Raw genomic sequence first — 25,746 nt, 5'->3', positions numbered from 1 at the left:
CAGTACATCTCTTCCACCTCTATAGTTGAATCTGTTAGTTAGTCTATCCATCGCCTCCCCCATGCTAGCAGTCTTAGAATCTACCTAACAATGCCCCAATGCAAATTTTCTTGCATACCCTCTATTTAAGCATATTCCATGCTTCTGAAAACAATCTGCTGTTAACAAACAGAGATCATGTTGAAAAAATTCTATCCTATGAGCCTTGCACAGTCTCAAATTGATTGGCAAGATTCTCCTCATGTACTCCCTCCTGTCATGTCAGACAGAATTGCAGAGATGCTTTCAAATTTATTCTTAACTTGCAAAATTTTTGCAACATGGTCCTTTACTTGTAGAGTGAGTCCTCAGATCTCCTACTCCTAATATTAATACCAATGTTTAACAATGTATATAACAATATCACTTCTTATATCCTTAAAAGATGATAACTGCTCTACAACATCTTCATCTTTTGTCCTTGGTAGGCCTAACCTATTCCTATTCCACCCATCCTTTTTACAAAATACAAAGTTTCCCTGACAGTAGATTCTCTTACAATAGTTACCTCATGTGTGACCAGTGCACTCTGCTGTGGAGGACCTCATTGTGCCTTGTGTTGCCTGAGTGTAGTTTTTAGCATTATGGTAGGAAACTGAGTGCTTGATGGAGGCCATTTTTTTCATTTTAATTTCTTTGAGGACATCAACTCTTTCTTAAAGTCTTCATATAATCTCATCAGAATGCTGAATTGGTGCTTAATTTCCTCACACACTCTGCATTGAAAACAAATTTTGTCTGCTTTCAATGCAGAGAGTGTGAGGAAATTAAGTGTTGAAATTAAAATACAAGTGTTTCAGAATTTGTACACAGTGGGTATACCCAGGGTTACTAACAATACGCTATCATGAAGGTTCAAGCAGATAATTTGACTGTAAGAGATTGACTGAACGTCTTCAAAATTTCGTAAACTTGATTTACAAGTATCACCAGAATATTCCATCAGTGTTTTAGACTCTTAGGGAGCGAGCCCTAGCCTTTCGTACTTGAGAGAATGTCTGTGACAATTTTTTTTTTTTGGTAGTTGTTGGCACATCGGTTTCTGTGGGCATAATGCACTTCCCAAGGTTTTTTTTTTTTGCAGTACTTTGATCCAAGCCCGAGGCGGGATTCGAACCCGCGACCTTCTGTGACAATTGCATGGACCAAAATTTAATGATTGAGTACATCTGAAATGTAACTGAATGTGTACATCACCTAAATTCTTTTTTTTTACATGTGTTTGCACATTTGTAAAGCACTTAATATCTTCATGATGACTGCCTGTCTTTCAGAAAGATTTGTTGAAGTCACAAAAAATTCTTTAAAATTGGACAAATAGAAATCAATTTGTTTGTTTATTTCTTTTTTGTATAAAATTTCAAATTATCTCTGTACTGAAATCAAGGTGTATTTTAGATGTTTATCACTGATCTACAGGGAATCGTCGTCTGATATTAGCATTAGTAGTGCACATGATGCAAGAAAGCAAGCTTATACATTGGCCATAAAAAAAAAAAAAAAACACACACACACACACACACACACATACTTCCCATTTTACCTATCCATTCCCTCCAAAGGTTTGTATAGTTCTTCCTTTGATTTATTTAAGCCATCAACTTCCACAACGACAGAATGAAGTTTGTTTTCTGACAATCAGCCATTCACTGGCAAAAGGAAAATTTCCGCACATCTATTCTGCAACTGTCTTTCCTCAGTTTGAATTTATGCCCCCTAAAGTGTGTAAGCTGAGCAAGAAGAAGAAGAATCCCATCAGCGTTGAGCTTGTTTAAACCATTCAGAGCCTTAAATACCTCAATCAGATCACCTCACAGGTGCCTAGTCTCCAAATGGTGCAATTTGCAGAATTGAAGCCTTTCTTGGTAAGAGCATCCTCTTTGTTCCCCTCACCAATCCCATTGCCTTATACAAAGTGATAATACCCTCCTTATCCCTGCTAGGAAAATTTCTGTATATCATTGACAAAACCCCATGAGCTTTCCTGGCAGCCTATCTGCACTTCTCAGAGAACTTCATATCTGACTGCACAATTATCCCCAGGTCTTTTTCATTCTCCACTACACTGAATGAATGCCTGGTTAATTTTACCTTCTCTCATCTATGTCTACCTTTAAAATATGAAAATCCATTCTTGATAGTATAAACCAGAGTTATGATGCTTAAACGTTCTGTGTTAATTTCAATATTTGTAGAGGAATAAGAGAAATTTACCTCAATGATATTTGTAGAACACTTCTGTATAATACTCTCCAGAAATTAAAACGAATATTAACACAAAATGATTACAGTAAAAAATTTTACTGTAATCATATCTTCGAAACAAACTTTCACAGCTGTTATAGACTGCAATCTACCAGACCAGCAAGTACGGTTGAGTTTTTTTAATGTAAGTTCAGATCCCTAGTAAATTTAGAAAGAAGATCCCATCTTTTTGTACTATTTCCAAAAAAAATTATACAAAATTTAAAGAATGTCGAAAAATGATGAAATGTTATTACAATTTACACTATCATTAATAACTAAATTTAAATTGTGACTTGCACAATGAATGTATTTGATTGGATCCTTTTAATGTATGACTGTGTACCATTATAAACCCACTCATGGCATTAGCCCCACCATATCCCTGACCACAACATTTTTCAATGGGAATATTTAGTTTGTGTAATATTTTCATTATATTATCCATCATAATTTCTGCCGAATGATCATTCATGTCATAGAATCCTAAAAACGTTTCACAAATTTCAAAATCTTTGGATTTTGAAATTTGTGAAAATTTGTTCACATAATTTGTGACATTTTTGTCACAAATTATGTGAACATGTACAGTAACAATCGATCTTTTTTTTTGTGAGATCTTGAATAGTATCCAAAATTAGTGAATAGAATGGTGCAGAATTAATTTTGAGTGTAACACTTTTCTTTTGTTAATTTGGTACCTAAAAATTTTATTAACTCATTTTGGATAGTGGGACTTAAACAGATTACTGAAACAGATGGCTTATTAATAATTTGTTTCATTACGTCATCATAGTAGGAAAGTAAATGGACTTGCAATAAAAAATTGCCATTGTAATTTTCCGAAAATCCTTCCCGATGACCGCGAAATGCTCGGATAATGGTCATGCTGGCTAAAAAATTTTTAGCCAACATGAGCATTATCTGAAATAACCGTTCTAGTACCATTCTCCAAAATGAGGATCTGTAGCTTAACTTGTTCCTCAAGATCTTTATCAATTGTTGCATTCTTTGCCACATTTCATGTATAGCACATGCCTCGATATGATGTTGAGAAACACTGAGTTTTTATCCAAAAAGAAAAATTTTTCCAATCTCGCAGTACGGAATAGCACAGCCACAAATGAACTGGACCATACATTGAAGTAGAATAGTAGTACATGTCACGAAAACTTCTATTTTGTTGTTCAGGATCCCTTGGAAATGGTGCTTCAGGTCTCTGAGGTGACACACTCGTAATGTTTCTTTTTGTTTCATCGGAAATGTTGATGTCAAATGTTGATTCTCCAAGATCACTTGAGGGAATAAACAGTGCAGTGTGTTCAACACTAATTTCCGACAAAGGTATATCTATTATTGTTGAATTGTTTTCATTTGATGACACTGCTTGATTTAAATGATCTGCAGATATATTTACACCAACAACATTCATTTCCCATTTTCCAATTCAATACTGGTCTTTTCTTTACCTTCTTCTGGACAATTCATTGCTGTGTTTTGTAAAGAAATGATCTCATTTAGGTAATTTATTGACTGCTTTCTTCATTGTTCTTTTTTGGGCTCCACTCTTTCCCTTTTTCTTTTCATCCATTTTTAACTAAAATTGTTATTAATTTAATTTTATAATTTATATTTTAAATACAAATAGCAATAATAAACAAATACATTTTTGTATTTCAATTGCTGTTTTGATAATGACTTGAACAAACTTTAATTGAAATTAATCGACTAACAATTTTTGACCACCATATATGGTGGGGCCTATCCCCACTGTCCTGCTGTCAAGTTGGGGAATCCGAACACCATACGATATGATGCATACACATACGGTAACTGAATGGGCATCTGATCACTATACAAAGTTGCATTTGTAAAAGCAAAATAAAAATTGCTGCTGCCTGGGTTTGTTACGTTTTGGCGATAAGATATAAGAATTCCTTCCTTGTTCTAGATGTATAACGTTGTTGAGAAGCTCGGTGAGAAAAATATTTTTATTGCATGTTGCATCTGTCTATAGGCCCTAGTGTAGTGGGGGGTGGCCCCTACTTGCATCTGTTTATGGGCTCTGGTGAAGTAGGGCCCCTAATACATTAGAGCCCCCTAGGCTTTGCCTACTTTTGCTATATTGTTACTTTTTTTAATTTTTATTTTTTTGTTAGTTGGCGCATTGGCTTCTGTGCCAATAATGCACCTCCCAAGGTTTTTGCACTACTCTGATCCAAGCCCGATGCGGGATTCGAACCCGGGACCTTTGGGTTGCCAGGCAGGCGCTTTACCCACCTGGCTAGCCCGGTCAACATATGGTAGCTACGCCCATGGCGAGCAGGTGAACAGCTGCAATCAGACTGCATGGTTGGACGAAAACAGGCAGGTGTTGGTGGTGGTATCATGGTTTGGGAGATGTTTCATGGACATGAAAACATCCCACAAACTATGGTATCTCCCATTCACTGATCATTGGTCCCCTCATTGAACAAACCCTCATCATCAAGTCCTATCTTGGCATTGTTTCAGACAAAGTTTTTCCCTACATGGTGATCATGTATCCAGATGGCTCTAGACTCTTTCAACAATGCCCTGTGTCACAAGACTCGCATTGTTCAGGAATGGTTTGAGAATCATGGCTAAGCATTGTGTGTGCTCCTCTGGCAACTAAATTCCCACGATCAGTCCTGCCAAATATTTGTGGGATGCAGTGGAATGTAGCATTCACTAGTCCATGCCACTGCCTTGCCCTGTTGCTGAATTTCAGGATGGCCTTCTGTCCAGCTCGTCCAGGATATCCAAGGGCACTTTCCACAGTTTCATAGAATCAATGCCTTGCTAGGTGCAAGCATTTATCATGCAAAAGGTGGCCCAACACACTATTAGGTAGGTGGTCAGGATGTTTTGGCTCATGAGTGTATACAGTGAAACTTCTCCTAACGGACATCTCTCTACAACGGACATTTTCAAATTCCCCAACTCTCCTCTATTGGTTTTATCGTGTTTTCAGCTTCTGTCTAGTGGACATTCTCTGTAACGGATGCGGACAGGCAATCTGCACTATTTCGTTTAGATTAGCACTTAATTTGATCTACCCATAATGGACAGCGGGCGAGCTCACGGCCCTTTTTCTAGGAACGTTTCTTCCACATATTGCCTCAATCGTGTGTTTATTTTCTATTTCCGATTCTCTGAATTTTATCAAGGTTTACGTCGCGGTTCTAAACCCTTTTTCAAGAATTTTAAGGCACGTGTAAAACTTCTGATGAATTTGATGTGTGCAGGGGGGGGAAATTTTGTCGGCCTTTCGTCTTTTGAATTTCAGTTTTCAGTTTTGTTCAGTGTCGTGTGAAATGCACAATGTCTTCTCATAAACATTTAACTTTAAAAGATAAAGTCGAACTCATTAATGCGTATGATCGGCAAATAAATAGTGTTCGCAATCTCGCTGCAAAATTCAAAATCGGGAAGACGCAGGTAAGCGACATCCTAAAGAAAAAACATGAACTGCTCAAACAATTTGGGCAACACGTAAATGATCAGGTTCAAAAATCATTCCCGAAAACTGTTGGACTTCAAATTGACAATGTTACGTATGACATAAGTGGTTTTGTCGCGCACGTGCTAAAAAAATTCCCATTAATGGGCTATTATTAGGGAATAGGCTTTGGAGGTTACGAAATCTATGGGAGTAAACGAGTTCAAAGCTTCTGTGGGATGGCTAGACAAGTTCCAAACTCGGCATAAAATTTCTTGGAAAACCGTAAGTGGTGAAGGTGGATCTGTTGATACTGGGGTTGTAATAGAGTGGACTGTCAAATTGGAAGATTTATGTCGTGATTTTGAAGCTAAGGATATTTACAACTGTGACGAAACAGGGTTGTTTTTTAAAGCTCTTCCTGAAAAAAACAATGAGTCTAAAAAACAAAAAGTGCCAGGGCGGAAAAATTTCTAAGGAACGCTTGACTGTACTATTGTGTACAAATATACTGGGAGACTTTGAACAACCTCTTGTTATAGGAAAACCACAAAATCCTTGTTGTTTCAAGGGCATAAAGTTGAATCTTTTTAATATTGACTGGAAGTCTAATAAAAAAGCGTGGATGACACGAGATATCATGAGCGAATGGATAAGTCACTTTAACCAAAACATGATTCGTCAAAACAGAAAAATTATTCTTTTCATGGATACATGTGCACATTGAATTGTCCAACATTCAAATCGTTTTTCTGCCACCAAACACATCTGCAGAGTGTCAGCCCTTGGATCAAGGGATAATAAAAAATTTTAAACTTCACTACAGAAAACGTGTTTTAAGCCATCTCATTGCAAACATGAACGATGGAACATGTGCGAGTCACCTTGCAAAGAAACTCAGCATCCTAGATGCGATTCAATGGATTTCCTCCAGTAAACGCAATTAGAAAACAAACTGTCGTGAACTGTTTTGTAAAGTCTGGCTTCTCAAATGCAAAAATTGAAGTTTTGAACAACAATGTGGAGCAACAAGAAGAACAAGAACTTCAACATCTATTGATAATGTATGATACTTCCACTACAAGTGACCCTGGCTACAAAGATATAGACTCGAACCTCACTACAGAAGATGGTGCTCTAGATATCAACGACATTATCATTGATATTTTTCAAGAAGTTCCTCATGAGGATGAAGAAATGGAAGGAGGTCATTCTGTCGAAGAACATATTAACGACAAACCACCGATGAAAATAGAAGTGCTCATACAAATCAATCGTTTAAAAATGTTTTTCGCCGCTGAAGAAGATACTGAAGGACTTTCGATGGTTTCTTCACTCCAAACACATGTTGAAAACAAAATTATCAGCCGGAAGAAGGTGCAGAAGAAAATAAGTGATTACTGTATGTATTTTCCTTAAGATAAAGTCATAATATGCATAGCACAATTGTATGTATATTACTTACACAAATATTGTGCAAAATCTGTATATAATTTAATTTAATTTTACGTTAAACGTTTAACAATTTTTCTTTATCTCTTGTGTATTTAATTATTTACAAAAATATTCTTCAAAATCTGTATATATTTTAATTTAATTTTACCTTAAACGTTTAACGATTTTTCTTTCTTTTTTTTTTTTTTCTCCCTCAGACTTCTTGTTAGCGGACACTTCTCTCTAACGGACAAATTTTCGTTCCCCGTGGCTGTCTGTTAAAGGGAAGTTTCACTGTATATAAACACTCTCTATATAAAATACATTAAATTAATACCTTAAACTACTAGACCCAAAACCTGAAAAGACTAGACTTATTTCCATGGGATGTGTAAATATTTGTCCCTTGAATATAAATTATACTGCATCATTCATAACTTCAGATACTTATAAACTTCATTGTGTCTGTCTTGTTAATTGTGACTTGTCTTGTGATAGCTACGAGGGCATTTGAATAGCTCAGAGTCTGAGTATGAAAGGTTAATGACACCTTAAAGGCAATTATAATTACAGATTATTCTCAGAAATTTCACGATACAAAAAGTACCATGAAATTTCTGAGAATAATATGTAATTCTTTAAGAAATTAAAGGCAGATTATGTTCCATGCAGGCCTCGTTTAAGTCCTCATTCACTAATTTTCCAGTTCAAAAACTACTTGGCTGGCATCCATTTTCCCACTGACAGCATTGCCATTGCTGCAGTGGATGCATTTCTTAAGGCTCAAGGGAAAACCTTCTTCACAGCTGCAGTCAACACATTGCAACATCAGTGTAAAAAGTGTATTGACTAGAGGAAACTATGTTGAAAAGTAATGTATATAGACTCAAATAAACCATTTATATTCAGGCTAAAAACTTTTAAAACCTTGTATATGTATAATCAATACCCATTCTTTGATAGTTAAAGAACTGTCAAATAATATAATTGTATTTTGGTTGAGACTGACCAGTTTCACCAGAATTGCAGTGTCAATTTCATTACAATAATACAATTGCTATTCAGCTGTTTTCTTCTAAAATTTTTATTTAAAAAGAAAGTGAAGCTTTAGATGCTGAAACAAAGTGCATCAAATGAAAGTTTTAATGTTTTTAATTACTGTCACTTACATGTCACTTATTATTGTCACATATAGAAATTAGTTAGAGTAACTGAAAGTGAATGCCGAAAATTAGTAATTGCAATTTTTTATATTTTTTTTTTTATTAGGTTGCCTGCCTACATTAAATACGTTGCAGTTAAGTCATAACAGATTAATATATGTAGAGGATATTGAACATCTAAAAGAATGTCAGACTATTTCTCTCTTGGACTTATCACACAACATGCTAAAAGACCCAGCAGTATTGAATATATTTGCTGCCATGCCCTCTCTGGTATTTATTAGTTAATTTGAAAATTTTATGGTTTTAAAAATTGTTAGCATTAGCATTAGTAGAGGCACATGATGCAAGAAAGCAAGTTGATACAGCATCAGTCAAAAAAAAAAAAAAAAAAAAAAAAAAACACTTCCCATTTCACCTATTCATTCACTCCAAAATTTTTGTCCAGTTCTTCCTTTAATTAATTTAAGCTGTTAACTTTCACAACAACGGATGGAAGTTTATTCCAGCAAACAATTACTGCTAGCTAAAAGCAAATTTCTGCACATATATTCAATAACTGTCTTTCCTCAATTTGAATTTATGCCCCCTGATGTTCGTAATATGATCAAGAGGAAGAATCCAGTCACCACTGAGCCTGCTCAAATCATTCACAACTTTCATCATCATCGTCATCATCCATTTTCAATCCACTGCAGGATGAAGGCTTCTCCAGCAACTTTCCAGTTCCTTCTCTTTTGTGCAGTGGCCACCATTTACTACCCATTGACTTGCTGCATTATAGCCTTAGATGCTAATGCACCATAAAATCCTAAAACAAACAAACAAATTTATAACCCACAAACTCGTGAATTTCATCTATCCATCTCCACCGTTGTATTCCAGGTTTTCTTCTAGCTCCTCTTGGGTACCATTATATTATTTTCTTAGTCTATCTGTCATCATGATTTTCAGCTATGTGTCCTGCCCAAGACCATTTTAGTTCTTTAGTTTTGATAAGAATGTTCTTTATTGGAGTTTGTCGTCCAATCCATGTGTTTCTCTTCTTATCTAACAGTCTGATTCCCAATATAATTCGTTCCATTCTTCGCTGTGTAGTTCTCAGCTTCTCTTCCATTCTTTTGGTGAGTGCTCAAGTTTCACTTCCATAAGTCATGGTGGGGAGTATACATTGGATCATTATTTTACGTTTCAGACAAACTGGGATATTGCTCTTCAGTATGTGACTATATTTCCTGAATGCTATCCATCCAAAATTTATTCTTCTCTTGACTTCCAGCTGCTTATTATTATTACAGCTAATAACCTGTCCCAGATAAGTATATGACTCCACCTTTTCAATTACTGCTCCTTCAATCATTATGTCCTTTTCTGTGGTATACTTGTTCAACATTACTTTTGTTTTAGCCATATGTGACTGTATTTCCTGAATGCTATCCATCCAAAATTTATTCTTCTCTTGACTTCCAGCCGCTTATCATTATTACAGATAATAACCTGTCCCAGATAAGTATATATCTGTATATATCTCCACCCTTTCAATTACTGCTCCTTCAATCATTATGTCCTTTTCTGTGGCATACTTGTTCATCCTTACTTTTGTTTTAGCCATATTCATCTTTAGCCCAAAATCCTTACTAACTGTGCATAACTGATTAAAATTTTCTTTGGGATTTCTGTAATTCTTTGGGATTGTGGCGTACGGCCACAATGTCATCTGCAAATCGTAAATGGTTTAGGTACTCTCCATTCCCATTGACACTTTTCTGCAACCAGTCTAATCTTCTGAAAGTTTTCTCAAGGGCAGCAGTAAACGACTTCAGAGATATTGTCTCCTTGTCGAATTCCTTTCTGAATTTTAAATTTGCTACTGTCTTTGTCTAGTCTAATAAAGGAGGTAGCGTTCTCATATATTTTCTTCAAAATCATAATATATGGGATATCTATGCCTTGTCTTACCAGTGCCCGAAACATTGCCTTAGGCTGTATGGAGTCAAATGCCTTTTCATAATCCACAAATGCCAGGCATAATGGTGTTTTATATTCATTTTATTTCTCCGTTAGTTGTGATATTACGTGAAGGTGATTCATAGTTAAGAATCCTGTCCTAAAGCCAACTTTCTCTTTCAGTTGATTGTCATCAAGTATTCTTCTTCTTATTATTATTATTATTAGTAGTAGTAGAAGTAGCCATATAGTGCAAGGAAGCCTGAGGCTTATGCTGCACCAGCCAAAAAAATTCTGAGTTACCCTGAGAGAGAGAAGTAGAAGAAGGGAATCACCCAGAAGAGAAGAATGATGTTATCCAGCTGAGGACCCTGGGTGTGCCAAGGCCTTCTGAACAACTTGTAGATGTGGGACAAGAAACTAATTGGTCTGTAATTTCCAATTCCTGATTTATTTCCTTTCTTATGCAGCAAAACTATGATTGCATTATTCCACTCCTTAGGCGTCACACCTTTTCTAATGCATTTCTGAAGAGTCTTGCCAGTTTTTGTGTCATGTCTCTTCCTCCCAATTTTAACTCTACAGTAACTTCATCTCACCGTGGGGGGGCCTTCTGATTCTTCATTTTCTCCAGTGCATGTTCTACCTCTTCAGAAAGTATATCAGGTGTGTCGTATGTATTACTTATTTGCCATCCATCTTCCCCACTGCTGGCATCATTCCCTCGCTCTTTGTATAACTCTTTTTAGTTGTCTTCTGCTATTTGAATTATGCCTTCTCTACTATTTATAAGTACACCATTACTATTATTCAGTTTCAGTATCATTTGTTTTTCTGTATTACTGCTCATGGCTGCTGATTTAAGTCCTTTGTGTTCCCTTAAATGCTTGTTCTACTTTTCTTGTGTTAAATCTTCTTATGTCCTCTCTGAGTCTCTTTCTAATGGCTGTGCATAACTCAGTATACTCATTTGTCTCCTTGTCAGTATTTATCTTGCTCTTCATTTGTTGCCTTTGGTTCATCATAACAAGTGTTTCTTGTCTAATTTTTTCTTCTTTGGATTTCTTTTTCCGTACAGGTTTCTTGGGCTTTATCACTTTCAGAAAGTTGTAATATTCCTTGTCGATATCTTGGTCTGGAGCTGTCTGCAGAAGCTCAAACTTGTTCTTAAGTTTCAGTTCATACTGCTTTTTCTCCTCTTCTGTTTTCTCAAAGACCTTCGTATTATTTACTCGAGTCAGTTTTTTCCTTTCTTTTCCTACATCTGTATCAAGTGTGCATCTTACCATTCTGTGATCACTTCCAACATTTACTTCATTCAGGATGGTAACATAATTTACGATATATCTTCTGTTAGTGAGGATGAGGTTGATTTCATTAATTGTTAATCCATTTGGGCTCTTCCATGTCCACGTTCTGTTCACCCTTTTCTTGAAAAAAGTGTTCATTACTGACATTCCTCTAGATTCTGAAAATTCCACAAGTCTTTTACCTCTTTCATTTCTTTCACCAATTCCAAAATTTCCTATAGTTCCCCTTTCTGCACTTTTTGTCTCTTTCCAACCTTAGCTTTGAAGTCCCCCATAATGATAGTTTAATGAGTTTTCTGTTCATCTAGAAGACTCTCAATTTTGGTGTACATTTCTTCAACCTCTTCATCATCATGGCTTGATGTTGGTGCATAAATCATTATAACCTTTAGCTTGTACCTCTTAGAAATCCTCAGTATTAGTCTTGACACACTTGGTGATGTACTTTGAATTCCAAAATGTTGTTTTGTATATTCTTATGGATCAGAAAGTCAACTCCACCTTCGCTCCTTTCACTGTTTCCATTGGTGTACAGCAGATTTCCACTTGATAAACTTATAAGTGATTCATTTCTTCTTCTTGTTTCAGCCAAGCCGATGATATCCAAATTTACATTTTCTAGCTCCTTTTCCAGCTCTGATATCCTCTCTTCACCGATGAGCGATCTTATGTTGTAACGGGCCAAGTTCAGTTTCCGTGCATGGCAGTCTGGTTGTACCCAGAGATTCTTAGCACCCTCTGCTTCCACCCTGATCTTCTCGCTGCATAAGAGGGGGGAGTGAAAGCCAGTGGGGACTGAGGGCCATTTGTTTCGTTGTGCTGTCATTTGCTGGAGGGTTTAATCTTTTCATCTTCGCGCTGACCTGGCATCTTGAAGAGACCCACTCTACACATTCAATGCCACCTAAGTGATCTAATAGGGCTTACCATCAAGCTGTGCATGAGCGAATATTTGGGAAGCAGGCCAACTGGACTTCTCCTAAATCTTCTGTAGTAGAAAGATATTGGATCCATCGATGTTTTAGACTGTGCCTGATAACACACAGAATACCTGTTCCCCTCTAAGCCCCTTAGACTGAGGTGTATATGGCTTCACAGCCTTATACACCTCAATCTCATCACCTTGCAAGTGGCTAGTCACCAAACACTGCAATTTGCAGAGCTTAAGCTTTTCTTTATAGGAGCACCCCTTGTTCCACTCACCAGTCTTGTTGCCCTTATCTATACTTGTTCTAGCAACTCTATATCCTTCCTAAAATGAGACCTCCAGACCTGTATGCAGTACTAAAGGTGTGGCCTGGATATTGAGAAAGGGATAATCACCTCCTTATCCCTACTAGCAAAATTCCTATATATCATTGACAAGACCCTATGAACTGCTCTGCCTGCCTGCACTGCTCAGAAAACGTCATATCTGACTGCACAATTACCCCCCAAATCTTTTTCATTCTCCACTACTCTAAGTGTAGTACCACACAGTTGGTACATTTCTCTGGAGTTACTGCTACTCATATTCAATACTTTTCATTTGTCAATGTTAAACTCCAGTTGCCACTTCTCAGTCCCCAAGTGTTTGGTGTTGGGCCCATTATTGTTTCGCATATTTATCAATGTTATTGATGAAGGTATATCAGGCTAAATGCCAAAGTTTGCAGATGATACAAAGGTTGTTAATGACAACCTTTGTAATTGCAGTATGCTACTGCAACAGGATCTAGAAAAGTTGTGGTAGCATACTGTCATTACTGTTATTAACAACCCTGCCAACCTTTGTATCATCTGCAAACTTTGGCATTTTGCCTGATATACCTTCATCAATATCATTGATAAATTTGTTGAACAATAATGGGGCCCCAACACCAAACCCTTGGAGACTCCACTAATAACATTAGTCCACGAAGAGCAGTGTCCATTGATTACCACTCTCTGTCTTCTCCCACTCAATCATCTTTTTATCCATTCTAGCATCTTTCCTTTAATGCCATACTGCTCCAATTTGTACAGTAGTCTTCTATATGCAACAGTATCAAAAGCTTTCCTGAAATCAAGTATGATATCAAAATAATTTTTTGCCTCCTGAGCCTTTGCGATCACATCATAGTAGCCAATAAAATTGGTCAGACAAGACTTCTCCTTCACAAACCCATGCTGTGTTTGAATTATTACTACAATCTTGTCTAGATGATCCTGCAATGCTTTAACCAGTGACTCCACGTGAGTGCAGCACTCAGTTCAAAATGGTGAGTGTTACAGTTAGACACTATGAGAGTGAAGGAGAGGTTTTTCTGTCACGCATAGTCACAAGTGGCAAAACATGGATCCACCTTTATTACCCTGAAACGAAGCGACAGTCAATGGTGTGGAATCAAAATTCGCTGATCGAGAAGAAGTTCAAAAGGCAACCTTCTTTTAGGGTAAAGTCATGGTGACAGTGTTTTGGGACAAAGATGGAATCTTGCTTGTGGACTTTTTGGAGCTTAGCACCTCAATCAACTCAGATTGATATGTGGTAACATTGAAAACATTGAAAGCCTGCATCTGTAGAGTTCGACTGGACAAAAATTTTAATGAGGTTTTTCTCCATGACAGTGTGTGACCCCATACCAGTTTGTGTATGATGGAGGCCATTGCAAAACTGGGGTGCACTGTTCTTCCTCACCTCTCTCATAGCTCGGATATTGCATCTTCTGACTATTACCTCTTCTGCCCGCTGAAGGATGCACTCTGTGGAACCCATTTTGCGGACAGTGACCAGCTCAAGCAGAGTGTTCACAAAGCCCTTCAGAGAAAGAATAAGGACTTTTACAGGATTGGAATACAGCATCTGACTCAGAGATGGTGGAAGTGCATAGAAAATGATGGTGATTTTGTGCAAAAATAAGTGTGTTTATTATAATGATTGAGGATTAATTGCAGGAATAAAATTTTCTGAGGGAAAAAAAATAGGAGGCATTACTTTTGTACCACTCCTCGTATGCAAGTATAAGCTAAAGCCTCTACAAAGCTTTAGTTTATGTGTAAATTACAAATCACACCATTATCCACATGTTGCTAACCATACCTGTATTGCTAGTTATTATTAACCACCTATATTGCTAATATCATTGTATAGAAATAGCACTACAAAAAGGTTAATCTAACATTTATCTGAAACTTGGGTTACACCATGGCAACTATTTTAAGACTTATGGGTCTCTCCTCAGGTGACAGGCATCCTCTATTAGTGAGCATATACCAGTCTATGAATATTGTATGAAATGTGTGAGAACAGCCATATAGTGTATATAAAAAAAAAATTTCCAGTTAAACGCATTAAAAAAGCTGTGTATACCCTTTAATCCCTAGTTTTATCTTAACCTATACCTCTAATGATATAACTTCTTAATAATTTTGGTAATATACAGATTAAAAATATTGGAACATGGGGGAATATTGTATTTAATTTGCATGCTTGGATTTAAATTCCAGAAATGCAGTTGTGTTTGTAGCTTTCTGTAGATCTCTGTGGTGTAAAGATTGCCAATTGTTTATTGTTCATAAGATTATGTAAAACTGGGAGAGAATTGTTATTCTTCAGTTCCAAAGTGATGTCATGTTGAATGTTAATATATGAGTGGAATTTATCCAAAGTCTATCTATTGTTGTTCCATATCAGAATCACATCAGTTGCATTTTACAACTTAGGCATGTGGTTGAAGTGGCTGTCTCCAGATGAGCCATAAAGATAGCAAGGAGAGGAACATTGGGATACCCCCTGCCCATTACTTAACATCTTCTTTTGGAGATATGAATGCTCCCTGAAATTGGAAATATGGCTGACATGCTGAGAAGTCTAATAGATCCAAATGGGACAGTGGCATAGGATAGTCTGTGTAAAATATCTTACCATTACAAATGCCAATCTGTCAACAAGACTGATATCTATTGTGATAAATGGGCAAATGATATTGTTGAATTTTTATTCCATGTCAGACAGAGCTCACTAATATGTCCCTGTGTTGTAAGTGTTTAAGCCTTTCTACAAGTCCTTTGGAATTTATCAGAGATGAGATTGGTGGGGATTACTTCCCTAGATGTCATTTGTACTGTTGACAATATGGGCAGACAGTGTCTGGTTTGTAGTAAGTAAAGAGGAGTTGAGAATTATTAGGAATAATGAGTTTATCTAATAATTTTAATAAGTTTAGGAATTAAGACAGAAGCACTTAATTAATACACTAACTTAGTATTATCCACATGGCAACAGAGTTTTTAATTTCAAAATTAATCCAGATAATCACCATGCAGTGTAATTTACAAATTATATTAGATTAGGAATAATATGCTTGAAAAGACTGAACTAGCTTATCTGCTTTTAGCAAGCCTTTAGGTGAGCTGATTGTCTAAAAAATTAATAATGATAACCCTCTACCATAAAGAAACCCCTTCTGACTTATTAACATAGTTAAAATGGTCACCTTTCAGGTTCTATAGGAGTTTTTTTTGTAAGGCTTCTCTGGGGAGGTTTTTATATTGGGGGTTACTGGCTTCTGTTTAGAATTCTAGACATGGTGCATTTTTGTATCTCATTGAGAAAACGTAGATCCCATAAACAGGAGAGAGCATCTTCCTAGAAATCCTGCAGTTATTAACAGAATAAACAGTTGCTTCATTGCAACAGAAAGCAGAAGAGCTAGTCCAAATATCAACATCTCTCCATTGAACTAAAAAACAGTCCTACAGAACTTGAAAGGCTACTATTCTTTCCACCAGTAAGGCTGATAATGGGGATGTGGGGAGATAACTCTGAAATACATGCTAGGTGCAGGTAGGATAGATCTGTGTTTTCAGTTACATCATCCCACTACTAATCCCAATGTATTTTCAAACATAAAAGCTATCCCATTGTCATTAGTAAGCCCTATCTGGACCAGGTGTTTTTCAAATGGCTAGGTTATGTATCCTTTATCCCCCCCCACCTCTATTTTCTGAAAATTCCAAAATCCCTTTAGAAAAGTTCTGATATTTTTCACTACAATATAGGAAAATGAATAGAGTTCATATTCACTAATATTCCTCCCCTACAGATAACAAACTTAGCTACGTAAAGGACTCAATAAAGGGCAGACAGCTAGATGTATTAGAATTAGTAGTGGCAAATGATGCAAGAAACAAGCTTATCAGCATCAGCCAAAAAAACGAACAAAAAAAAAAAAAAAATTAATTAACAACCATTTTGATCCTTGAGGTTGTCACAGACATTCTCTCAGATATGCCAGACAAGCTGCACTTGCTACCTGAGAGTCTAAAACGCTGATGGAACTGATATTCGGGTGACACTCAAGTCAAGTGGACCCAATTTTGGCAAAGTCTGGACGGTCTGTGACAGCCAAATCCTCCGCTTGCACCTTCACAGTGGTGGGACTGTTAATAATCCTCGGTACATGGTGGATGACCACCCAGGTGTGAACCAACGTAAGCAGGGGTCGAGGTGTGGTGCCCATACCACATGGAGGAATGTCGCCTCCTCTATGTTACTAGGCAGTAATAGGTGGTAGATAGACTCTCATCAACTGGTGCAATACCACCACTTTCCTTATTGGAGGCTTGAAGTGGTGGGACCCATGTTTAGTCTCTAGAGCTAAGTTCCGGTCAACCCTTCCCTATCTTTTCCATCATGCAGTATGATTGATGACTTGAGGTTATGATGAACATCGTGGCGAGATCCAATATTCCTTACATTTTGAGGGTACAGCTCTAAAACGATGTTCGCAGGCCGGACCGAACCTATTGGTAACTCTCTAGGAGGCTTCCGAATCAACTAGTGTATAATCTTGCTATGTCTACTCTGCCAGATAGTGACTGGAGGGAGTCCGAGTAGTGTGTGTATATGGGGAGCATTGTTGAGGCCACGTTATGTCAAGGATCTACGTATATTCTTACCATGTGTACACCATATCCAAAAATTTCATTACTTCATACAACTTGTCCCACTCACTTTTTCTTACTATTGAATACACTGTGAATTGTTAAACTAATAGAGCAAGCTTATCTGCGAAAAGATCTAAACCTCCCAAGCACTTCCTAATTCATTTCACAAATATACGTGGTCTCAATTCTAATCTTGGTCTCTTCTCCAATGGAGCCTTTATCCCATGGTTATTCCCAAGCTCGTGTTGTTTGCTTTACAAGAATGCAAAATGGGATGACCTGCTAGATTTCTTCTTTTCCTTGGTCAGATTACTGTTTCAAAACTTCTAATGTCAATGTTTGCTCAGATCGTGTCATTGAAATTATTCTTGCAGGAATGGTATCCTTTATCCCACACTCCACTTTAAAATCTCGTTCTTTATCTAAACCTTGGTTTTCCAATAAATGTGCTAAGGCTCTTCAAGAGAAGAATGTTGCATATCCTAATTGGCTTGTTTCTCATTCTTCAGTTTCATTTTCTGCCTACACCAAAGCTTGCAACAATTGTAAAGCAGTTATTAATCAGTCCAAACTAGAGATTGAACAGGCTAAGAGTAGAAAACTTGCTATTTGCCCCAGTGGTAGCCAAGCATTCTGGTCCCTTGCCAAAGCTATTGGCTGCAACTTTTGCCCATCTCTGCTTCCACCTCTGTCCAAACCAGATGGTTCTGCTGTCACTTCAGCCAAGGATAAAGCTGACCTGCTAGCATCCCATTTTTCTTCCAACTCATATATTAATGATCTTGGTAAAACACCTCACACCATTTCCAACACACTCCATTCAATGCCTCCTGTGGTCTTCCGTCAAAAGGATGTTAGAATGATTTTGACGAATCTTGATGCTAAGAAAGCTCCAGGTTCCGTTGGTATTTCTCCACTTGTTCTCAAAACCTGTGCTCCCGAACTTACTCCTATTCTCTGGTGCCTTTTTTTACTTTCTTATTCCAAAGGTGTTTTTCCTTCTGCTTGGAAATTTGCCCATATCCAGCCAGTTCCTAAAAAGGGTTGCAAATCCCTCCCATCCAATTATCATCCCATTGCAATTACTTCTATCCCTTCTAAAGTAATGGAGAAATCAATTAACTGCCAAATCTTTAAACTTCCTAGAAACCTTCCGTCTGATCAATGATCGCCAGTATGGATTCCATCAATGTCGATCCACTGGTGATGTTCTGGCTTACGTTACCCATTTATGGACTAATTCAATGGAAAGGTTCGGTGAAACAGAAGTAGTTGCTCTTGACATCTCAACGGCTTTTGATTGTGTTTGGCATAAAGGTCTTCTAAACAAGCTTCCATCTTATGGTTTGCCAACTGTTTTAAGTAATGGGTTATCTGGTTCTCTCTCTGATCGCTCACTGAGGGCGATGTTAGATGGCTCTCTGTCTTCTAACTTCTCCACTAATGCCAGTGTCCTTTCCCCCACTCTTTTCCTCTTGTATATTAATGATCTTCTTCCATTGACTGGAAATCCTATCCATAGTTTTACCGATGATAGCACATTGCATTCCACTTTCCATTTTGAGAAACCTTGCCCTGTTCAATCAGCTTCAACTTCTCAAAAACCTGCTACCAATTCCTTAAATGGCAATCTTCAGGTAATTCTCCAGTGGGGCAAAGACAACTTAGTTGATTTCAACCCTTCTAAAACTCAGTCTTGTCTTATGTCTCGCAAAAAGGATTCTTCTGCTCCTATGCTTATATTTAGTGACACCCCGATTTCTAGGCAAAATGATATATCTCTTTTGGGAATTACCCTGACTTCTAATCTCTCTTGGCACAAGCACATTACAAATATTGCTTCCTCTGCATCTAAAAAACTTGGTTTTCTCTTTCCCTCTCGGCGTTACTTTTCTTCCAAAGAGCTGCTCACTCTGTATGAATCGCAAATCCACCCTGCCATGGAATATTGCTTCCACATCTGGGGTGGTGCCCCCAAAACCTCTCTCAGGCTTCTTGATTCCCTTCAGAAGAGGGCAGTTAGGTTAATTAATGATTCATCTCTAACAGAGTCTCTCCACTCGCTGTCTCATAGACGTACTGTTTCTGCTGCATACCTCTTCTACAGATACTTCCATGGGCACTTTTCTTTTGAATTAGCTTCTGTAATTCCCACTCTGTCTTTCAAAACAGTCTGAACACGTGCCGCCACCAGCCAACATCCACTTACTGTCCAACTTCAAACTCACAGAACCAACTTTTCATCTTCCTCGTTTATTCATTCAACTGCCGTTTTCTGGAACAACCTTCCTTCATACGTATTTCCTGAAAATTACAGTCTACAGAAGTTCAAGTCCAATGTCAACAAATATCTTATTTCACATTCTCAACCTCCAACCCAAGCATGGTACTAAGTACTATAGGTTCTAATACCTCTTGTGTTTGGGGCTTACATAAAAAAAAAAAAAAAAAAAAAAATCTTTCTTTCAGGGAGAGTTATACATCCAAAGGAGGAGCTCAGTATGACAAGACCCCTCACCCCCTGCAGAGGTCATTAATGTATCTGGCCCACATGCCCAAGCTATGTTCCAGACATGTTAATGAATGAGATGATTCTGTTATGGAATCACAGTAGACACAGTTTTGGATATTCCCCTCACTGATGTTAACAGATTCATATTGGAACTAGTAAGTGAGTAATATTTTTTCCATTTGTAGCTGTTCTCATAAATGCTGTTAATTCTTACATCACTGCAGATTTGTATGAAAGCAATGAGAAGAGTAACGAGGTTAGGGAGTGAAATGATGATTTTACCAGGAGAGACTTTAGTTCTGCAAATTGCAACATCAGGAGATTAGGCACCTGTGGAGAAATCTGATCGAGGTGTTTAAGGCTTTGAATAAATTTAGACAAGCTGATAGAATCCTTGTTGCTCAGACTGCATGCATGGAGGGGCATAAATTCAAATTGAGGAAGGATGATTGCAGGACAGATGTGCAAAAGTTGATTGTTTGAGCAAACCCCCACGTGTTGTAGAGATGGGTAGTTTGAGTAAATTCAAAGAAGAACTAGACAGACTCTTAGAGCCAGGTGATATGGGAAATGGTTTTTTTTTTTTTTTTTTTTTGCTGATGCTATATAAGCTTCCTTGCATCATTTGCCACTACTAATACTAACCTGAAGATCTTAGTAGTTCTTTCCATAGAGGAATTTCTGGGGATTGACTGGGGAAGATTTTTAAAGTTGTCTTGGTGTTACTCACACTGCTTCAGTCATTGGGTGTAGTGAATGGCTTCATTTTCACATTGATATCCCTCCTGTCTTTAGGAATAGACATCACCATTTCCAGGTGTAGGATCCACCGTAATGTTCAGATAGGAGTTTGTGGCATCCAACAGAAAAGAATATGTCATGAAAATGTGCCCCACATCATGATACCTTACTTGATATGATCATGATACCTTTTCAAGCAGCCAATTGGATCTAGTGCTTTGTGTGGTTTTTTCATATGTGTATTCTTCTATCAGTACTAAAAAAGCATAAATTTGGACTCATTGGTACAACTCGCATCTAGCCCTCCAGTGCCGATTCTATGCATTCCTGTTACCAAAACAACCATGTTTTCCAGTTGATCTAAGATAAGTAGCTTCTGTCAAGGTCTCTTATTGCTATAATGTATTCTTTGTAGGGTTCTTCATATGGTGTGGATACTAATACCTTCCAATGTTCCCTCATTAAATGATTACATGTGATAAGCTGCTCCATAATGTCATTGATTATTTTGCTCTGATGTCAGCAGTGGTTTTTTTTGGCTGAAGTTACTTCTGTCCCTGATTAGAAAAATACCAAGAAAACATCTATTAAAGACTTGAATGACACCAGCCTTTGAACACTCAGCAATTGCAGATGGCCTCTCTCTGCTAAATGCACACTGAAAATCATTTTGGAACTTGATATGATCTTGATTCTGTCCATTTCACCATTACTGGCAGCCAGTGAATTTTCTGGTCCCGTTCAGTGATTTCAAAATACATATACAAAATATATGTAAGGATTGATGGACACTTCTGTGGCAAATGCATGTGCATAATAAACTCCATGAAATTAAACCTGTACCGCAATTATGGGCCTCCAATTTCCGCACAAACAGACAAGAAGAGGTAGTCCTGGCAAGAACGCGAATAGGCCACACTCACTTGACCCATCTATTCCTGTTATCAGGTAATGACCCTTCACAGTGTTCGCACTGCCACAGGCCACTCACAATAAAACATAAACTCCTGGAATGCACCTTGTATAACAACTCTCGTCTAATTTCATTCACTTCTCTTTCAACCTTACAGGAATTGTCAATTAGCCATATCATAGGCAAAAATTCAAACCTTACAGAATTTTTCTTCTTTCTGAAACGAATAGGTTTATATAACCGTTTCTAACTGCTTCCATAGAAGCCAATAAAACTAGTATTAAACAATATGGCCTTAGTAGCCTTTGCACCAGAAAAATCCAAACACAACAACAATATTACTGGCAAACTGAATTAGGCAGTCAAGTCATAGTGCTTTATAGCATTTTCCTGCACACACCACATGGTTGTGACATGATAATTAACAACACCATAGAAAAAACAATACCATATCTTTCCTAGCTTGGAGAAGGAGACTGATTCAGGAAACGTGTTATTCACCTTCTCCTACCACTGAATAGTTGAAGAAACAATAACCATGTTAGTGACTTAAATTTTATAATACAATAGTATATACACTTTGGAGCATAAAACTAAAATAAATGCAGTGAAATGTGAAGCCCCCTCCCTTACCAAATTGGGAGATTTGGAACATTGTTTACCAGGCCAACTGCCAATGTAGAAAATGGTGCATTGACAAACATGGATGGGGGTTAAAAACACACCTTTTCACATCATTTGCAGGCCATGCATTTAATCTGTACAGTCCCCAAATATCAATATTGAATATTAATCCTGAGTTCAGAGTAATATCTTTGGTAATTATATAGCTTTCCCAACATGAATGCAAGATTTAGTTTCGAAAGTATGTTTCAATTAAAATATGTTGTTGTAGCAGTATGTTGTTTGTAACAATATGTTGCAACTAAAGTATGTTTTTTTAACAGTATGTTACATTTGAAACTTGGAGAGTCTCATTTGCCACATACTGTTGTCTGCTTATAATATGCTGCCATTTGCTAGCAATGCACTATAGTTTGCAATGTGCTGTATATAATTTTTCTGCTTCCATGGTCATGAAGTTGCACTGCTCCTGTTTCTTTGTGGAGAGGTCAGAAAATGAAGCAAAGGAAGGAAGGAAGGAAAGTTGTCCTCATCCAACTCTATCAGCATGACAGAGTTGGAAATGGGATTCATCAAACCAGATGACATATTTCTACATGTTGGTGGTCCAGTGTTGATGCTGACATACCCATGAAAAGTAGTTTCTTGTGTCTCACCAGTGAGCATGGGTACCTGTGACAGTTGTTGACTACCATTGCTTATATGAACTAACATCCGGTGCATATTCCACATGGATCTTGTCATTCATATGTTGTACTGGGTGATTAGCTAGGCCACTGTGCTGTTTTTCTACTGTGTTATGAAACCGGGCACATGGCACTCACTGTTTTTATCAACTATATATATGGCTGTCCCACAGGTGACCATTGGCTGGTTATTCCCCTGCTGTAGAGCTAGTCACAGTCACCTTATGACACTACGGAATGAGAGTACTTAACAGTATCAGTTGTTCTCAAGGCATTGGCACCATCTTGCAATCACAATCATTTATGTTCGAAACATCTTGACACTGACCCATTCTTGCTGACACTCAAAAACTGACCACCACATGTGCAAACTACTATCTTATATAAACTTTTCCCAAATTTGAGCCTTCACCTATAGCATTGACTACTCCATCCCTACACAAGGGATGTTGCTAATGCAAATCCAACTCAGTGTATATTACTATATACTGAGTTGGATTATAGCGTTAGCATTAGTAGAGGCATATAATGCAAGAAAGCAAACTTATAGGCATCAGCCAAAAAAAAAAAAATAATAATCTCATTTCACCCATTCTTTCACTCCAAATGTTTATTCAGTTCTTCCTTGAAGTTATGTAAGCTATCAACTTCCACAGTGCAGATGAAAGTTTGTTCCAACAATCAACAACCCGTTGGCTAAAGGAAAATTTACGTACATCTATTCTACAACTCTCTTTCCTCAATTTGAATAGCTATTCTACAATTCCCTTTCCTAAATTTGTACTTATTAGTAGAGGCATATGAAGCAAGAAGCAAGCTTATGCAGCATCAGCCAAAAAAAAAATAAAAAAAAAAAGAAAAGAAAAAACCCCCTCCCATTTCATCCCTCCATTCGTTCCAAATGCCTGTCCAGCTCAGCCTTAAATTTATTTACGCTATTAGCTTCCACAACAGAAGATGTTCCACCAATCAACTACCCGCTGGCTAAAGGCAAATTTACGTACATCTATTCTACAACTATCTTTCCTCAATTTGAAACTGTGCTCCCACAGGTTCTTTAGCATTAGCATTAGTAGAGGCATTTGATGCAAGAAAGCAAGCTTATGCAGCATCAGCCAAAAAAAAAAAAAAAAAAACCACTTCCACTTCACCCCTCTGTTCGTTCAAAATACCTGTCCAGCTGAGCCTTAAACTTATTTAGGCTATCAACCTCCACCACAAGGGATGGCAGTCTGTTCCACCAACCAACCACCCGCTGGCTAAAGGCAAATTTCCGCACGTCTATCCTACATCTGTCTTTCCTCAATTTGAATTTATGCCCTCTCAGGTGATTTTTCTGAGCTAGAGGAAGAATCCCATCAGCATTGAGCATGCTTAAACCATTCAAGGCTTTATACACCTCTATCAGATCACCTCGCTGGTGCCTAGTCTCCAGACACTGTAATTTGCAAAACTTAAGCCTTTCCTCGTAAGAGCACCCCTTTGTTCCATTCACTAATCTTGTTGCCCTTCTCTGTACTCGTTCCAGCAGCTCTACATCCTTCTTGAAATGAGGCCTCCAGACCTGTATACAGTACTCTAGGTGTGGCCTGACCATTGCCTTATACAATGGAATAATCACCTCCTTATCCCTGCTGGAAAAATTCCTGTATATCATTGACAATACTCCATGAGCTACTCTTGCAGCCCGTCTGCACTGCTCAGAGAACTTCATATCTGCCTGCACAATCACCCCCAAGTCCCTTTCATTCTCTACCACTGTCAGTGTAGTACCACAGAGTTGATACGTTGCCCTGGGGTTGCTGTTTCCCATGTGTAGTACTTTACATTTGTCAATGTTAAACTTCATTTGCCACCTCTCAGCCCATCTGCTCAACCTTTCCAGATCCTTTTGCAGCAGTGTAGTGTCAGTAGTGTCCTTGACAACCCTGCCAACCTTTGTATCATCTGCAAACTTGGACATTAAGCTTGATATACCATCATCAATATCATTTATAAATACAGAAAACAATAATGGACCCAACACTGAGCCCTGAGGGACTCCACTAATAACATTAGTCCACGATGAGCAGTGTCCATTGATTACCACTCTCTGTCTTCTCCCACTCAACCACCCCTTTATCCATAGCAGCAATTTGCCTCCAGTGTCACACTGCTCCAATTTGTGTAGCAGTCTTCCATGTGCAACAGTATCAAAAGCCTTTCTAAGATCCAAGTATATAATATCAAAGTTATTCCCTGCATCCAGTTCTTTTGTGACTGCATCATAGTATCCAATCAAGTTGGTCAGGCAAGACTTCCCCTTAACAAAACCATGCTGTGTCTGAGCTATAACTGAAGTCTTGTCTAAATGATCCTGCAGTGCTTCTTTAACCAGTGCCTCCATTAATTTTCCTGGAACAGAAGTTAAGCTCACAGGTCTATAGTTACTTGTGTCAGCCTTTGATCCTCCTTTGTGAATTGGGGTCACATTTGCACATTTCCAGTCTATGGGTACCTCCTTTGAGTCCAAGGAAGCTCTCATAATTATGGCTAAGGGTTTGCTTACTTCCTTTGCTGCCTCCTTTAATATAACTGGATAGATCCCATCCACCCCGGGTGCCTTTCTTGTGTTTATCTTCGACTGTTTCTCCTCCACTTTACTCCCAGTTATTTCAAGATTCTGTAGCTTACTGCTAGAGTTGAATACACCTCTGGCATTCCCCTTGCTGAATAACTCCTCATGTGTGAATGTCGATGCAAAATATTCCTTTAGTTTGT

The 25,746-nt window shown here is 37.8% G+C and overlaps 1 protein-coding gene across 1 annotated transcript in view; it reads left to right on the top strand.

The window, feature by feature from the left end:
- The window catches only part of dtr (defective transmitter release), a 675,513-nt gene that overhangs the window by 299,604 nt on the left and 350,163 nt on the right, over positions 1 to 25,746 (top strand). Inside the window, exon 5 of the mRNA XM_090385868.1 lies at positions 8,450 to 8,616. Within this exon, the coding sequence (XP_090241994.1) occupies positions 8,450 to 8,616 (167 nt within the window). The remainder of the gene's footprint in view (positions 1 to 8,449; positions 8,617 to 25,746) is intronic.

Source organism: Mastigoproctus giganteus, chromosome 12, assembly GCF_048544385.1.
Source record: "Mastigoproctus giganteus isolate SK-2022 chromosome 12, ASM4854438v1, whole genome shotgun sequence".
Taxonomy (NCBI): domain Eukaryota; kingdom Metazoa; phylum Arthropoda; class Arachnida; order Uropygi; family Thelyphonidae; genus Mastigoproctus; species Mastigoproctus giganteus.
The sequence above is the reverse complement of the archived record's forward strand: the minus strand, read 5'-3'. Positions and strand labels throughout refer to the sequence as shown.